Source organism: Lonchura striata, chromosome 1, assembly GCF_046129695.1.
Source record: "Lonchura striata isolate bLonStr1 chromosome 1, bLonStr1.mat, whole genome shotgun sequence".
In the NCBI taxonomy this organism is placed as follows: domain Eukaryota; kingdom Metazoa; phylum Chordata; class Aves; order Passeriformes; family Estrildidae; genus Lonchura; species Lonchura striata.
In genome coordinates this window covers 32905067-32922818 of record NC_134603.1, presented here as the reverse complement: position 1 = coordinate 32922818, position 17752 = coordinate 32905067, and the positions used below count along the sequence as shown (strand labels likewise).

The 17752-nt window shown below is 33.3% G+C and overlaps 1 protein-coding gene across 1 annotated transcript in view; it reads right to left on the bottom strand.

Annotated features, from left to right (window-relative positions):
- Positions 1 to 1646: 1646 nt before the first annotated feature.
- Positions 1647 to 17752, bottom strand: part of TRPA1 (transient receptor potential cation channel subfamily A member 1) — a 30024-nt gene continuing 13918 nt past the window's right edge. Inside the window, exons 10-27 of the mRNA XM_021530612.3 lie at positions 17536 to 17636; positions 16116 to 16285; positions 15863 to 16027; positions 15099 to 15213; positions 13538 to 13704; positions 12571 to 12664; positions 11916 to 11975; positions 10881 to 10979; positions 10066 to 10136; positions 9472 to 9619; positions 8812 to 8901; positions 8413 to 8582; positions 6237 to 6366; positions 5929 to 6111; positions 4950 to 5018; positions 4224 to 4334; positions 3671 to 3768; positions 1647 to 1878 (exon numbers count right to left, since the gene is read on the bottom strand). Coding sequence (XP_021386287.1) covers positions 1647 to 1878; positions 3671 to 3768; positions 4224 to 4334; positions 4950 to 5018; positions 5929 to 6111; positions 6237 to 6366; positions 8413 to 8582; positions 8812 to 8901; positions 9472 to 9619; positions 10066 to 10136; positions 10881 to 10979; positions 11916 to 11975; positions 12571 to 12664; positions 13538 to 13704; positions 15099 to 15213; positions 15863 to 16027; positions 16116 to 16285; positions 17536 to 17636 — 2273 coding nt within the window. The remainder of the gene's footprint in view (positions 1879 to 3670; positions 3769 to 4223; positions 4335 to 4949; positions 5019 to 5928; positions 6112 to 6236; positions 6367 to 8412; positions 8583 to 8811; positions 8902 to 9471; positions 9620 to 10065; positions 10137 to 10880; positions 10980 to 11915; positions 11976 to 12570; positions 12665 to 13537; positions 13705 to 15098; positions 15214 to 15862; positions 16028 to 16115; positions 16286 to 17535; positions 17637 to 17752) is intronic.

Sequence of the window (17752 nt, the reverse complement as noted above, 5' to 3'; positions counted from 1 at the left end):
GAGGCAGCTGTATATAAATGTCTCAGAGTTCTGTTTAAAGAGGCTTGAAAGGCTTAGACTTTAAAACTGTGAGTGCTGACTGCTTTGTTCCTGCTGTAACCATACTACTGTTCTTCAGTCAAAACAGTGCATTTAGGGCCCATTTACTTACCCCAGAATGCTATCACTCACTGCCATCTAGTGTTAATGGCACAGACTGACAGGAATTTAAAATTACTATTACATTTTTCAAGTTTGGCCCTATCCTGAGAACCTGGCAATTCTTTCTACTGATAGAGGGAGCTACAGCTGTACAACAGTGCAGAAAACCTGAACAGTTTATTCACAGGAACAGATCTGACTGTGGGGGCCATAACAATTTCAGAGACTATAGTTATATTTTTACTTTTTCTGCTCTGACTCTGCTTACATGTTCTCTTCCTGTTTCACTGCATCACAACAGGCTTGGCTCTGGAGCAAAGCTGCTCCTCCAGCAGACTCCTCCTTTCTCTGTTTTACTAGGCAAGGATTTAAAGTCTCAGTGCTGGGATAGAGCAGTTGGGTGACTGAATATCTGTGGCAACTTTAAGGCACAAGTCACATTAATTTATGGGGCATCTTCCAGTTTTTTCTGAAGACTGAACAAGTTCTGTACAGTGTGAATTACTTCCTGGTGACTACCTTTTAAATAAAAAGGAATCATAATTGTTTTTTATGAGAAGAATTAATGCATACTAAGTTCTTAAAAAAATGTCTGAATTCAAAAGCAGACTACAGAGCCTTACCACCATGCATAGTCATAATTAGTTTATTAGCACTGGTTTTGAAATAAATATATTCAGGTACTTAAACACATTTTAATTAATGTTTACTAAATGTAATATATTACCATATATTACATAATGCACTGAATATTCAGTAAATGAATAATAAAACCAAAGTGCAGATTAAAGTAGCAAGATCAGTTTTAGGTTATCAGGGAGGCCCAAATCACATTAGCAGTATAAGGACAGCAAGTTGTAAATGACTAATATTAAACATGTCATTCTATCATTGCTATGTGCATGCTAGTACAAATGATCCCACTGTGAACTGCTTCCACTTATCTAGAAAAGAAAGTAGCTCTTCCCTTACATTACAACTTCCTTCATTTCCTACCTTTCAGGCCTGATCCTGCAGTCCCTACTCAGCAAACCTCCCAACCCACTCTGTCTGATTAGTTTGTACTTTTTCTTTAAACTACACAAAGCCCATTGGCTCTCTCCAAGCATCTGAATAATAAATGACTAGAATCTAACTTCTAAAAATTTAGAAATTCTAAAAATATTCGTAACAGAAAATAATGTAATTACATACAGACCTAAGTGTACTAGGGCCAAATCCAGGAACAGATCTAGACAGAGGCCTTGGGAGCTGCCAGTACAGCAAGGTTGGCCCCTGTTGAGTTAGGCACTTTCCTGATTAGCCAGTCACTTTTAGGATCACAGTTTTGGATGTAGACATCTTCAGTCTCTTCAAATACTGTTTTGAGCACCTGCATCCTGGTTTTGGATCTGGCCTTTTTTTATGAGTACATGATGTATCACATTAACATTATGCAAAGACAATAAGAGAAGTGACCCTAAAGTAGAACAAAATGATAATACAACATGATATCATAGCCAAGTCTAGAAGAAGCTGTTGTTCTTTTCTGTGCTTGGGTTAGGTACATTTGTTTTGACAGCTTTTAACACTGTATCCCATTTACTATTCTTGTGCTCTAACTGCCTTTTCCTAAATTTGTGCTGAAATAAATCATTGCTGTCTTCATCCTCAGCCTCTGACACTATCTCCATTTTTTGGATAATCAGTTTAATGAGGTCATGTTGCTTTTCCAACAATGTTGATATATCTTTGAGCCTAAAAAGCAAACAAACAAATAAATATGCATCAGGCTTTGTCATTTGATTTTAAAGGACATTGAAGTCATTAAAATTACATATCCAAAAACTGACAGTACTTCACCCTTCTGACAGCACTTAACTAAAACCTTATGCTAACAAAGACTATTATCTAGAATACATTTAATTCTTTAGGCTGAAGCACTTCTCCATGTTACAGGAAATAGGATTAAAGAACAAGTCCGTGGTTCTTGTGAAAAGTAACTTCATATATCGTTAAAATATAAGCAACTTCACTCTCAAAATAAAGTTGTTGACTGCTCTATCAAAAGTTTTTCCTATTGACTTATTTCTTTGTCTGGCAAGAAAAAGGCCATAGTTGCAATGGCAATAAAGCAACCAAAAGCATTTAGTGAAATTCACAAGTACTTTTACATCATATGAGAAATACTGATGAGGCACTTACTGATCTTTTTCAAAGTGCTATCCAAAGTGCAATTGATGCAATTAAGTAGTTAAACTAAGTTAGCATCACACATACAGAACAGAGTATCTGTTATCTCTAAGGGAACAGTGAAAAAAATGGGAAATGTGACTAGAAACTGTCATTATAAAACTACCAAACAGATATTTTGAAAATCTATTTTTCTGAATGTTTGGACTCACAAAATTACAACATGAAATCTGGTGTGACTGAAAAAATTCTTTGTCAAGAACAGTTGGGGGGCTTTGAGTGTAGTTAGTTTTTTCATTGTTTTGTTGACTTTTTTTAAGCAAGAAATGGTAATACATCTTAAAATATGTGAAAACCACAAGAATAAAATGCAAAGCAAAAGAAACCCTGCCCCAAGCCAAAATGCAAAAATATGTACACCCAGCACTGACACTAGCTCCAGTAGTACCTGAACTTTGTTTTGAACTCTGGTAAAAACACACTGGCAACATAGTAAGAATTTTCAGTCAACATTTTCAGAGTAATAAAAAAGACTTTCCATAATGATAAGGTCACTAGTTACTCTATTGCAAATAATATTATAAAATGATAGTTTTCTTCCTTCTCTGTAGGAAAAAAAAATCCCAACCAAGAAAGAATCTCTTTTGTGCTGTTTTATAACATATTGATGTAGCACGCATTTGAAGAAAGACTTGCTAAAGTTCATGATTTTCCTATATCTGTAGGGTGTAGTCTCACCATCCTTCAACTCTTGCTAAATCTTACATGTTAAAAAAAAATATTCAATGTGAATCTGTGCAGGTAGACAAAAATCTGGTAGATTAAAAAAAGGGAAAATAAAAAATGGTGGAAAACAAATGCAGGGGAAATAGAGACTGAGTGAGAATACATTTTTCTAGTTGTACAGTCATTGTAAGCTTTTTTGGAACCAGTCTTATGGATATGTAGATATGACAAGTAAATCAAGAAAGTACAAAGAATTCCTTCCAAAGCTTTGGGAAACATGCTTTGTTCAAGAGAGAATCAACACCAATGCATCTTTGGGGAAAAAAATCTAAATCTGATTTACCCAGTGGAAAGTCTGTAACAGATTGTGTGTACTTGCAAACCAATTGGAATTACATCACTTGGAAGTTCTAAATAACCGTTGAAAACCTCCAATTTCAAAATTCTAAAATTAAAATCTATCTTCCCCATTATTTCAGATCACTTAAATGAGCAACAATATGTGCTGGTTTGGGCTGGGGACATGGAATTTTACCTTTTAGATACAGTATAAAGCTTTAAAAGACTTTTTTGCATGTTTGTAATATTGGTTCTACTTATTTTTATAACTGTAAAATATCACAAAAAATACCTGTATTTCTGCTTCAGAACTTCCAGTTCTAGTGTTGTATCAGGGCTCTGTGCATATGTGGTAGAGTCCTCACACCCAAAGCAATATTGGAACACGCTCTAAACAAAACATGGAACCAAACTTAAATAGATCCTATAATCTTACAACAGATTATATATGTGAACAGTTAAGTCTTCACATAGTGTTCACATTCAAAAGACTTTCTGTTATGATGTTATTTTCTTATACATTAAAACATTTGTTTTATAAGAAAATTCAGTCTATCAAAAATAGCTCAAATAAAAGAAGAAAAGCCAAAAGAGAGTAATTCTACTTTTATCTGAACATCTTTTGTAACTTGTCTTACTTAATAAAGTTACAGTTCACTGAGTACTCAAACACTAATTTTATCTGAATACAGCTGCACTCAAACTGATTTATTAGACCTTAGTCAAAGTCTAATCACAATTCCCTTGATGTCAGTTAATAACACAATGTCCTTAGCAATGTGTGTACAAAGTCAATCACATCCCTTTTTGGTCAGAATTCTTCTAGCTAATATTCACCATCTTACCATAAATCCACAGTATCTTGGCCTGTTGGGATATACAGTGATTGATTCCTGGTCCACCCGACTTAAGAACCAAAATGGCAGCTTCTTCTCTAAGTTGGTATGAAGATTAACCTAAAAGTGGTTTTGCATTTAGAATCAGATATGTTGTCTTAAGATAAATACACATTATGTATGAAAATAACAATCCTGCCATTATATTCAATTCACTAGCACTACCCCACACTGCAAACAGTGGCATAATATTTGAACAGTCCAGCCCAAACACTGAAACTACATAGTCATAGCAGTATTGAGTAACTTAGCAGAATTAATTTCCCCGCACAGATGTGCACTGTTTTTACGAATGAGAATTTAGTACAGCAGAATGAATTTGTTATCCTTTTGACTTTTGTGTACCTTCTTCTTGTGTACTGTATAGGTTCTCTACTAGAGAAAACTGCAGTTTCAAGCTTTGCAGTGACTGATTTTGAGATTCTGGTTTTGGAAAAACTCAGAATTGCTTAAACTGATTGTTGAAAAATTCCTTAAGAAAGCATTTGCACCTCCTTGGCAATGACTGATATGAATGAAAATGAGATTCAGAATAAGATGCCATGTTCACCAATTTGCTTTACAGATATCGTAAGATAGTTGAGAATGTGATGGCAAATCAACTAATTATCTAAATGGTGTTCTAGCAATGATATATACTTCCAACATTTGAAGCTTTCATGGTCTGTTTCTCACCTGCATTGCAATCCTTTTGAGTGCAGCATATTTTTGTACTTCAGCGATATCACCAACAGCCAAGCCAATCTAGGAGAAAGAGAAATAGTTCATTATCTTTTTTTTCAGTCTGTGATTTCAATTGTATTTCTCATTCACACAAATAAAAAATATTCTAGAGTTAAATTACTTTTTCACTTGAAATTGGAAACATTTTTTGTATATTTGGAAAGTATGTACTAATACACGTAGAGAGTGTTTTTACTGGCAATACTTTGTTGGTAAGGCATTGAAGTGCTACTTTTGCCAAGAATAACATCCCTTTTATTACATTATTCATTACTGCTGTAATGTTAAGAAACTGGTTGATCTCTTGATTAAGTACAATCATGGCCACAATAAACAAGTTTAAAAAACATGAAGTGTTTGACTTTTATTGCTCAGCTCAAGTGAAAATGTGATTTCCTAAATAAAAATTATATTCAGTGGAACATGGCTGAAGATATATTACATATTTTTCCCCCTTTTCACCATTATTGCGTTTTCTGATTTTAAACTTTCAGGTCAGGTTTGTTAGTTCTATCACTACTTCTGATTGCTGTTTTCTGTGCAGTGAAGATTTGAGTTTGGGCTTTTTGGGCTGTATTTTTTTAATTTAAGCTATTGTTAGGTTCTGATACAACAAGGGATTGAACAAAAATCATTGTTCCCCCATATTACTTATCAATACCTCAGAATAATACATTGCAGCTTCAATTCAAATTCCATCACAGTTATTACCTAAAGGTGTACAAGATACTCCTGCAGGAGTGAGGTGTGGGAAAATAAAGCAATAAACTGTATGGAAAACAAGTGCAGAGAACGGGGACATTTTAATATGCTACTGAAAATATCTGTTAAGTAATGAGTGGCTGTCACTGCAGTAATTCTGTACAATAGAAATCTCTATATATACTCATGTTTAACCACTTTTGTGTATTAATAAATAGCTTATACTTACTAACAAGTTCATAAGAAGGATTGGAATAAGCAAGGTAAATATAATGAGAACTGTGTAACTCAGGAATGGATATGGCAATTCACTGCTGAGTAAAGGATCAAGGAATGCATCATGGTAATTAATGTCTCCCAGCATCATTGCAAATGTCTTCATTACAGAAAGCAGAGGTGTGCTGTATGTTTGCTGCAAAAAGAAATATAAAAATAAAGAAAAAACCCAACTGATGGAATTTGTAAATAAAGTCTTGAGATGCTTTGTCAAAGATAATATTTATAACAATAAAAACGTAACTATAGTATTGAACTAACCTGTGAACCCAAAAGGACAAAGAAACTCAGCCCAAAGGCCAGTATCAGGAAAAAGAAAACCACAGCAATCCGAATCAAAGTCCTCAAAATTTCCCAGAACATCACAACATAGATTCCATAGTTCTCAAATCTAGGCAATAAGTAAACAAAAAAACATATAGAATCAGTCATAGAATCACTTAGTTTGGAAAAGACTTCTAAGATAATAAACTCCAACCATTAATCTAGCACTGCCAAATCTAACCCCTAAACCATTAAATATTGAAGTTAGAGTCCCTTTTAGTTATTTATGTAAGGCAGTAAGTAATGTTGATCTTATACTGTGGAAAGATACACTGCCCCTCTGAGAGATTCTGTGGGGCTAACAAACCTGTTCTACTTTCACATCCAAAAGAGTGCAAGTGATCCTACTCACAGCAACTCTAAAATGCATAACCTTATATTTTAATGCACAAAAACAACTTTCAAGATAGTATTTTCTATTGATAGCATTTATTGTCTCCATAGGCAGTATTGTATTACTGCTGCATTCAGAACAAAAACATCAGCAAATTATCTAACTTTTTTCTGCTTCTCAAAGCAAAGTAGCAACCAGAACGAAGGACAACTGGCACCATAATCCACCTAGCAGCCACATGCCTGATTTAAAAGATTTCACTTTTTACAAGATGTGAAACAAATGACATTATGTAGTTTTAGTGTAACACAAAGAATGGAAAACAAACAGAAAGAAACATGCTGCCCAGGAAGAGAAGGAGAATAGAATAATTTTAAAACATCTGTGTTTCCAACAGCAATCTGTTGTTGGCAAGCTTCTTCTATTCTTGGTTAACACAAAAACTAAATATCAGAACAGGAATTACCATAAAGCAGATTAAATTACTTTTTCTTGCAAACCTGAACTTGGGAATTCATGTCCTCTCTCAAATCCAGGGACCAAGAGATTTTTTATGCTGCTACAGTAGCAACTGTGAAAATTCCTATGTATGTTTTTCCCTCTGAAACATTATGTGCCAGATTGGTCAAGCTGGAAATAAAGCAAACCTGATGTTCTCTTACTTATCAGGCATTTATTAGGCAAAATTCACTTGAAGTCAATGGAATCGCAGTTTGCTTTGGGAAAAGACCACCTGAACGAGTTAGAAAAATCATGTGTAGAGTTCTACTGCTAAACATTTGAAAAAATAGTCAGGCCAGGAAGGCATTTAATCCAACAGCAGAAGAAAGGTTGTGCAATCATCTGTTTATTTTTTCCTGTTTAGGTTCAACCTCCACTCTGCCCAGAGCAGACAGGACACACCCATTCATTGGTCCTCTAATCAGACATGGGGAGGAGGACAAGATTTGCAGCAGAGGCAAGACCATAAAGATACTGTCTTTGACATTAACTCTGTTTACAAACTGTGTCCTTAAACATCCCTACTACAGTAAAACAACCCTGAAATTAATCAGCAAATGTTATGTTTGTCTGCAAGACTTCATGGGGGTGATTAGTGCATATATACAATAAGAATTGGAAGAATATTTATGCAGTGTGACCACACGCAGTCCTGCTCAGACACAAATGTGTTTCATTTGTTAGTCTTAAGCACTACACCCAAATTATTTTTTTTTCCTCTACCCAGCTCTTCTGCAGTTCATAACTCTTGGACACTATTGTACCAGTGACAAGATTTAAGATAATTAAGGGCAATAAACAGATATGATGTCAACTGAAGAAATAATATCATCAATTGTAATTGTTTTACAGGACACTATGACATAAAGTCAGACATGCCATTTAATATGGGAAATGATAAAGGAATTTACCTTCTCCCAGGTATTATTCATAAAACCTGACTTCCTTATGCGATTCATAATTCATATCCTTCTGGGTTTTTTTAAAGTCAAAGTCTATAGAGTGTAGTGAAATATGATTTTTAAGAAGATAAATTAAGCATGGCCATGCTTAATTAACATTAAAATAAATATTGTTGTTTCTATAATTGCTATAACATGTGTTGCGATTTTACAGCTCATCAGAGATAAAAAAATTCCTATGGTCCTAATCTGGAAACTTGTACAGTTTGAAAAAAAAAAATACAAAATGGGACTCTTAAACTTGATCAGTTTAGGATATGTAAAATATCTCAAAATATCAAAATATTTTATTGTAAAGCCTGTAAAAAATTTTTACCGTTGAAGATACAGCAAGAAGTTCATCCAGGACAAGTATACAGCAATTGCTCCACATTCCCACTGCAAATGAGCTGGGGTATTAATAAATAAAGAAGACACAAAAATTATGCTTGTAGTATAAATTGTCCAGTCCAGTAGATTGGAGTAATCCAACAAATATTTCAATTTCTAGGATTTAAGAGAGAAATGTTAATATTTACAAGCCATCCGTCATTAAAACACTGAATTCAATAAACTATTAAAATTCTCTTATCAGTTTTAATCATTATATATATAAATTAAAAACTATAAATTGACATTTCCCTTCTAATCAGGAAAAAAACAGATTAATTCCAATATCATACAAACTACCATGCAAGCACAGTGTCTGATTAATGTTATTTCTCTAAGTATTTACCTGCTGAATCAGCTGAAATATTTCTTTGCAGATGCCCAGTAAACTCATAATTAAAACTAAACACATACACACCCTTGTGAAGTATGAGTCCTGAAACAAAAATCAGAACACAAAAGAAATTAGAAATTATTAAAGAAATGTTAATTTCATCTCTACCTGTCATATATACATGATATTACCAAGCAAAGTAACCCTGTTAGGTTTGTCATGTACTTCTAACTATATATATTCTGTTTTACTAATATTTATTGTAAAATCCAAGTTCTGATTCTCATGATTTTTCATATATCAGTATATCTTTATGAACCTTTTATATCCTTTATTTTATTTCATATTTCTATTAGCATATTCTTTTTGTGTTCCTGTTTCAGTTCTATGTTTTTTCTCTCATGTGAATCTTTTTTCTTCAGTATTAAAATATTGTTCACTTCAGGGAAAAACTATGTAACCATGTACCAAATGTAAATTTATCAGAAAAATAATAAAAATAAGAAATGAGAACTGAAAATTATCTGCAGTTACTGCTGAATGTTTAGAAATATATACTTCAGTTTTATTCCTTTGAGCTGCTAGATCATAAATTAATTTAGAACTTATTTAAATAATCATACCTTTTTGCTATAAAAATCTGAAACGTATTGTAACTACTAATAAAAGTACCTCATATTCTAATGGTCTTGCTTCATAAAGCTCTGTTCCATTCAAAGGTCTTCCTGGTTGTATGTGAGTGACCAGAAGAGTCAGGGGAATGAGACCAAGAGAATATATGCCTAAGTTCATTAAATGTGCTCGAAACCCATAGGCCATCCTTGAAAATGAGAACGTTAAGAGTTAAAAGACTTTTCAAATGTAGAAGAGCATGCATTCAAATTGAACAGTCAATTATCTCTTCAAGATGAGGAAATAAACATTTCTTGAAATATCCCTTTGTGATGAAGATGTTAATCACTTATGTGGTGTATTTTGTCAACTTACGTGGACAAGAGTGTATTTGCCACTCTGAAATACTGTTCCTTTCACTTTTACCTTGGCAACCTTATTACATATTTTTGCAATAAAGAGGAAACAAAGATAGTAGTTGTCTTTATTGTAAATATCAAAAAATCTTCACTAAATACAAAGTTTTACTTTATGGGAAAGACATTTTCTCAGTCAACTCTATAAATATGTACATTTTAATAAACAACTTTCAGGCAAAATAGTCTTTATCTTGAAATGCACTATTATATTATATATCCACTAAAACAGACCAACCATTTCATAAGCAAATATTCTTTACACACAGGATGACTAAGTAGCTCCATGCGATTGTGGCGCACCATGGCCTGCAAAACATAAATAACAGAAGGGTCAAACTGAATTCACCTAGGCAAGCAAAGTGCTTGCATAATTGGTTAGGCCACCTTTTTTAGCCTAATGAAAAGTAAAATGTGTGAAACATATTGCAAAGTTCTTTTGATTAAGCACTCTGGCCCAAACCCATCACTATCTTGCCCTCTCTGCCTGCTAAGGCATTCAGCTTCTCTGCTGGGCTCTGTCAGTCTATTTCAAGCTTCAGAAATTATACAGACTATTTTCAACAATACCTGTGAGGCCACACTTTTACATTTAATGAGAAAATAATTTATTTATTATTAGACAGTATAACAACTACTTGCCAACAGCAATCCCAAAAATTAAACATATTAAGCCATAAAATTTGTTTTCTGACAAAAAATGAGCTGACAGATTGACAATGCAAAAAACTAGCAAATTTGTTTCAGGCATCATAAGTATTTTGCAATCAGCATATGAAACAAATCAGCTTGTCAGGTTTTGCAGTGCCTTACATTCCAGTGCATGGTTACTACAGTTCCTGGAGTGTAGTTTTCTTTGATGTACTACCTGCACGTGCAGCACAATATCTTGAGCATTCATAGTTTTATCTAAATTTTATTTATTACTTAGAACTTTGGCCCATACTTAATTTCAACATACTTTTAATGTATAGAGTTATAGGCTTTGGAGAAGAAATATTAAATATTTTATCTAAACCAAGACAGCAGGCAATGATGTCAGAGTAAACTTACATTTAAAATCGTAAGTGGTTCATAGAAAATATCTTCACCATCCTTTACTTTCCTGTTAAGTGTCAAGGGACACTGAAGATATCTGAAGTTATATTCAATCTGTATAACACATATACACCAAAATTTAAATATAATGCAAAAGATCATCTCAATCCTACATGATGTTCTTAATACAAAAAGTTTATCCTTTAGAGAAAAAAAAAAAGCATATCGTGTCAAGGTAGTCAGAATCAAGATGTATATTCATTGTTAGCTGAACTCATGCCATCAAGATACACTTTTGAGATGGCAAGATGCTTAAATGAACAGCCACTTTGAATTTTAAAATAGAACGTGCACACTTCTTGCTAAAATGTTACTATTAAGAGAGGTAATTTTCATAACTGTGACTTGTTTTAATGCTGAATTTAAAGAAAAGCTTGTCTTTAAAAGCTGTATGGCTTTGATAATACAATATAAATAAAATGTGCAGTAGCAAAAAATTTGCAGTTTTCTGTTAATGATGTGGACACATTCCAATATGATCATTGATAAGGTGGTTTTCAATATGGTTTCAAAGGTAACATAACTGAGAACATTCATGTCTCTCTTGCATTAAAAGGAATCTACTGCTTAAGATTTTGGACAAGTATTTACAAAACAAAGAAACATGTTGAATTCTAACTTATTGATGACAACCACTACTTATTATAAGCATACTTTCAATATGCATAAGTAGATATTATGTGTCTTCTCTCACTGCTATTTTGAAATACCCATAACCTCTGTTACCCAGCTTGATTGCAAAAATTAACACAGCATAGATACAGTTCATGGATTGTAGAAGTTAATTGTCACACTTATTAAAATATGTAAGAATGAAGATTACAGAAACTGAACTTCAAACCATTTACAGTCCAAAGGACAAAACAAGATCTGTCTCCTGTGTTCTGTGTATATGAGATTCACCTACAATGATACCTTACATATATAAGCTTGACCTGTACATTAAAATATACATGTTTTGTACTTTCCCAGACTTTTTCATCTACTTACATAAAAGTCTCGACTTGTCTTTTCCTCTGAAGACTCAATTATGCAGTTGTCCAACACCAGCTTAGCAGATGAACAGAAAAGTTAATTAAGGTGATATAGACAATGTTCAAAAGAAAGAATGTGTTTAGACCAGAAGAAAATGACCATCAAATACAACAATCAGTTAACAGAAGTGATGACTTGGTCAGATTTTGTGATGTATGTTTTGAAGACATAAAATTCCAGAGTTTTCATGTAGGAGTTAAATATAAATGCAGTTTACAAGGCTACATGCTAGTTTACAAGTACGAATAGTTTATGAATGCATGCGTACCACTTGCTATTTTAATTGGAAAACATTTCTGTTGTCTCATTTGGCAATTAGCTAAGACAGTAAAAGTATCTCAGATGATTTTGAACCCAATTAACTTATGACTTTCATTACATTTTAATATTACTTTTATATTTTGATTGATCTCAGGAAGCTAGGAACTTTTCTAATACTGAAGAACTTCAACTGGACAAACAGAGACTATCACTAAAATACTATTAAATATTTTTTAAAATTTATTTCTATTTTTTAATAATATGTATTGGAGAGCAAGCATAAAAATGAATGCAATACAATTAAGGTTATTTTGTGAAGTCATTTCTTTAACATGTGCAGAAAACTTACTTTAAATGAATCAGGAAGATACTCAACCATTTCCAGCAAAGGACACTTATTGGCACTGGAAGAGTGAGAGAAAGTCACAACAGCTTCTTCCCATCTGCAGAAAGTTGTTTCAGATAATGGAAAATTAATTAATTACATCTGGTTTAAATTAACTACTTTTAGAATATTTGAGTTTTATGTAAGATATTGAAAAGTATAACGTATAATGTGCTAATTTTATGCACTATTAAATGGAAACAAAGCTGTCTGGGGAGTAGCTGAGTAATATTCTGGACACTTCTGTAAGAATGATTCATGTTAAATTCTGTTATCAATTAAACAGAAATGTTTCAAATATGTTAGGGCCTCCTAAAAAAATATGAAACAGGAACGAATTTTGGAATCTTGGGTTACAAAATTATGCAAATAATAATAAATACAATAAAATCTTGTCAGTATTCCTGTAACTCTTACCAAAAGATGTTATCATTAGGCAATGGTGTATTGCTTTACTCCAAAAGTGGGGTTTCACTATACCTTAACCTAAAATATTCTAAACTGCAGTTGAAATGCCACATTTTAAAATACTTGCAACATTTAAAATCATGATTTTAAATTAAATCTCTTGAATTATTCCAGTTGTATTCACATTTTGATTAAAATATTGTAGGCAATAAAGCGTTATGTGAAAGGTCAAAATTATTTCTGATGCCTTCTCCATGTTTTTTATACACAGAATCCAAATACTCAACATGAAAATGAACAAATACTCAATATGAAAAACAACATGCCATATATTTGATGTACATTACAATTATGTCATTTTTAATTTGTGCTCATTAGAACAGAACATAACCTCTGGAATTTTAAAATAAGTACTCAGTTTTACTTATTAAACTACAGATTTTCAGAACTTAATTTCATTTAAGAAAACCAAACCAACACACGTGGGCAAGTAAATTCAAGAAGTATTTTCTCTATACTTTACCTTTTGTGCAAGATGACGGCAGACACCACATCTTTTCTCCTATTGTGTATTGCTTCATGGAAAAAAGAAGCTACTGCTTTGTTGAACAGAATTTTTGCGCCATAGTCAAGAAGTAACCTCACTGCTTTTGCATGTCCTTCTCGTGCAGCCAAGTGCAAAGCTGTGTTCTGGGTAGAGAAGCAGTACACGAGTAATCTTAAAAAAGTACATTTCAGTGCTTTCCCACATTGAAAAGCCACATGATTTTCTCAGATGCAAGTCTCAAATGCTTTTACTAGCAACACTAAACACTAGAATATGGTCAGAGATTCTGACAGAGATTATAGATATGTTCTTTATGTCCACAGCTACAGAAGGGCAAAATCTGAAGAAGAAACCCACTATAGGTAGAAAAGTAAATTCATTAATATCTCTTAGTTTTGTAATTAATGAACGGCAAGTCACAAAGAGGTAAAAATGATAGTATGTATGGGCACAGAACACCTGCATTTGAAAATCAAGAAGAGAAGCATCCAATTATATCCAGATATGCTCATACAAAAAAAATCTGCAAGAAAATCTGAGGGCACAAGTTTGTAAGTGGAATATTTAGTTTTTCTTTGGTATTTTCATAGAAGTAAAGGAATCAGTGGTTTAGAAATCAAGTTGCACTAAAAATGACATTTGAAAGTTCTGAATGCACACAGATTTTTCTGATTGAAATTAAAGACTTCTCATAAATTGAAATTAAGGTTTCTCATAAATTTATAGCCAAGATTTGTTTCTAATTTAGTAATTCTAAATGTTTTCAACACCAGTTCTCAGAAAAATTAATAACAGCTTCTGTGTTGGGAATTAAGCAATTCTTTAAAAGGATCGCCCTGTATTTATGATGGGACAGGTTTATACAAGAGGACTTCAATCCAAAAAAGGGATTCTGTCTTGACCTAATACACACTGCATTTTCCAAACTCCAGAGCAAGATAGGTGCTGTTTTTGTTAGACATCAGTGTGCAGTGGATTTCAAACAATATGTTAATGAGCTATAGTTGATAATATGGTCAAATGCAAAAAATTCTGACCTAGATGATCTTTTAATGACACATTTGCTCCTAAATAAATATGGAAATAAATACCAACAACTTCAAAACTGCTGGTTCTTGGCACTACATAATGATATTTAAGACAAAGGAACAAATATTTATTAATTTATAACCAAATTTTTTCACATCTGTGTAAGGTCTTTAAATTTGCATTACCAATGTTTGTGCTACATTGCTAAAATATTTTTGCACTGTATAGGGGTCAAGAGGGGCAAGTCTAATACATTCAGTGTTTCATGGTTTCTATTAGAATATTTAATCTTCTTTGTCTCCCACTTAAAAGAATTGGATAAAAATTTCAGCAATCATATATTTATCCAAGAAATCTTTTATAAGTGGTGAAATATAACAGCACTGAGTCTGCCACAGGAAATAAGATATTGCACATATAATGCACAGTGGAAATCTACTAATAGCCTAGCCCTGACATTTTATCCAGAAGTAACAGCAGACAATAAACAAATAATGTTAACACATACCCCTTCTTCATCCACTCTGTCAGTACACTTCACATTAGTATCCAAAATTATCTGCATTGTGCGAGTGTATCCTCCAAAAGCAGCATGATGCAGGGCTGTCCAGCCTTTATAATCACTTACATGCAATAGTATAAAATTAGAAATTATAAATAAAAAAGCTTTTTGTAAATTTAAAGTGAATGTAAATGCCTGCTCCTTTGACTCGGATCTCTTTTCTTTGGCATGTCTGGTGCAGAGATGTCCATTCACTCTGTCAAACATTATGTGATGATCCATTCACCATACAGAAGTAAAAGGTTCAACTCAATAACAGTACTTAGATCTCTCCCTTTTCATCTGTTTCTGAGAGCTGAGGATCTTTGACCTGAAGCCAGGACTGACAGTGCAAGGCAGAATACCTGTGAACCACCAATCCTAAGAAACAATTCTCAAGCCTATAAGTGAAGCTGAAATGAGTGTAATATTTCCAAACCAATTGTTTTTTCATTAAAATGTTCAATAATCTTCTCTCAATTGGATTTAGAAAAAACTCAGCTCCCCCCAGTATTAGAAGTCTTGGTTTTACAGCTAGCTATTATCTGCTTTACAAGTATTTTGTAACCATGCTCTTATACTGTATGTTTCTATTGGCATATATTAATATAATAATTACTTTAGTATATTGTACTTATATTTATATTGCATTAACTTCTCTGCAGATGAACAAAAAACATAGAAGCATAGAGGTTTTTTTTGGCTTAATAAATGAAAATCTGTATACTTACCAGAGGAAGAGAGCCCCTCTCTTCAGAAGAAACTGAACTACCTTCTCATGACCATTCTGGGCTGCCAAATGAAGGGGAGTCATTCCCTTCTTATCACCTTCATTCAGAAGTCTTGTGTCTTTCATATCTCTTATAAGTCGTTGGCAAGTATTGATACGCCCATAGCTTTGCAAGATACACACAGAAATTAATGTCAAAAACACAGGCATAAAAACCATGGCATGGGTTCCATGGCCTGGACTGTGCTACTAACCTGGCAGCAAAGTGTAACGGCGACTTCTTGTCCCTGCTCTTAGAGTAGATGGAAACGTTGAGGCTGAGTAAATTATTTACAGAGAGGGCCACACCTTGTCTACATGCATAATGCAATGGAGTGCATCCTTCATTATCTTCATCCACGACAAGATTTTTAATATGTTCCATCTGTTACCCCCGAAGAAGTAACAAAAAACAAAAGCACAGAATCACGTCTCTACCTCTTCTGCTCCATAGTTTCTAATAGTTTGCAACAATAGCATTATGACTCTAAAGCAGTATCTAAAAATAAGAAACAAACTTAAGTAAAACTTGGACCACCTTTTTTATCTGCTGATTTGTGGGTCACCATTTTTTCAAACAACTACTCTTCAAAGAACACAGGAGTTTATCATCCTGCAACCCATCAACAGCACAATAAAGGAAATTCTTTGTTGCCATTCCAGTGTAATGCTTATTGCTGGCAGCAAAAGGCTTACATACATAAAGGCAGTCTTAAAGTCTATATTCAGTAGCAAAACCTTTGACTGACAAAACCCAGCAGTTCACTGTTTTATAGTGTTAATTTATTTCCCGTTTCTCTTTTTTATCTTCATTTCCCCATTTTTGCTGTCGAACACTATCCTACAACCTTCCACAAAGCAACTAAAAAACTCCTCCCACCATCCAATCCACTTGTCTGAATTATTAATATGACCAATAATCAGAAAGTCAATGCAGAGAACTCAGGGTTAGCATCACTGATTCACTACAACTGCCAAAAAGGGAGGTTAAATCCATTCTGAATTACAATCAAAGGTGTTCACAGATTTCAGCACATGTTGTAAGGTAAGTTATATTTGATTCATATTTAAAAGGCTATTTCTGGAGCTCTGGAGGCCAGAATTTTTTTTTTTTCAGGCAAGCTTGGGCTCTATCAATGTTAATGCTTCATTTCAACATAGCCAAATACAAATTTATATTTGAAATATTTTTAAAAACTAAATCCAAGACTTCATTATGGTCCAGTCCAAGGAAAGCTTCTGTAGAATATGCTGCAAACTATTTATAAAGTTCTAGCCCTTGACTGATTACGAGCATGTCTCCTGGCTTTACTGCATGGAAGCTGGGAAAATAAAAGTGAAAAGTTCTGTATTTTATTGCCTACCTCTTTAGCTATTCAATTCCCCAACAGCAAAATACTTTATGGGATTATGTTATTCCTTTGCCTGGCAATAAGAAAACTGTATTATTTGCTTTGAAATGTTTTCATGAGAGATATGTGATATGTACCTCTTCAAACCATTTTTTGTGACACTGGGCTATTTAACGATTATCACAAATTTTTACAAACATACCAAAATAAAATGGTAGTTGCCTTTTTCTTTACATTTTCCTAAGAAGGGTAACAGAAAGACATAAATTGATGCTTACTGTACCTGCAGATATTTCTCATTCAGATGCTGTAGTCCTCCAGGCTGCAATACAGTCAAATGCAAGAAATTCCGACCAAGATGATCTTTTAAAGACACATTTGCTCCTAAATAAATATGGAAATAAATACCAGCAACTTAAAAATTGCTGGGTCTTGGCACTACATAATGATGTTTAAGACAAAGGAAAAAATGTTGGACAAATGTTTATTAATCTATAAAA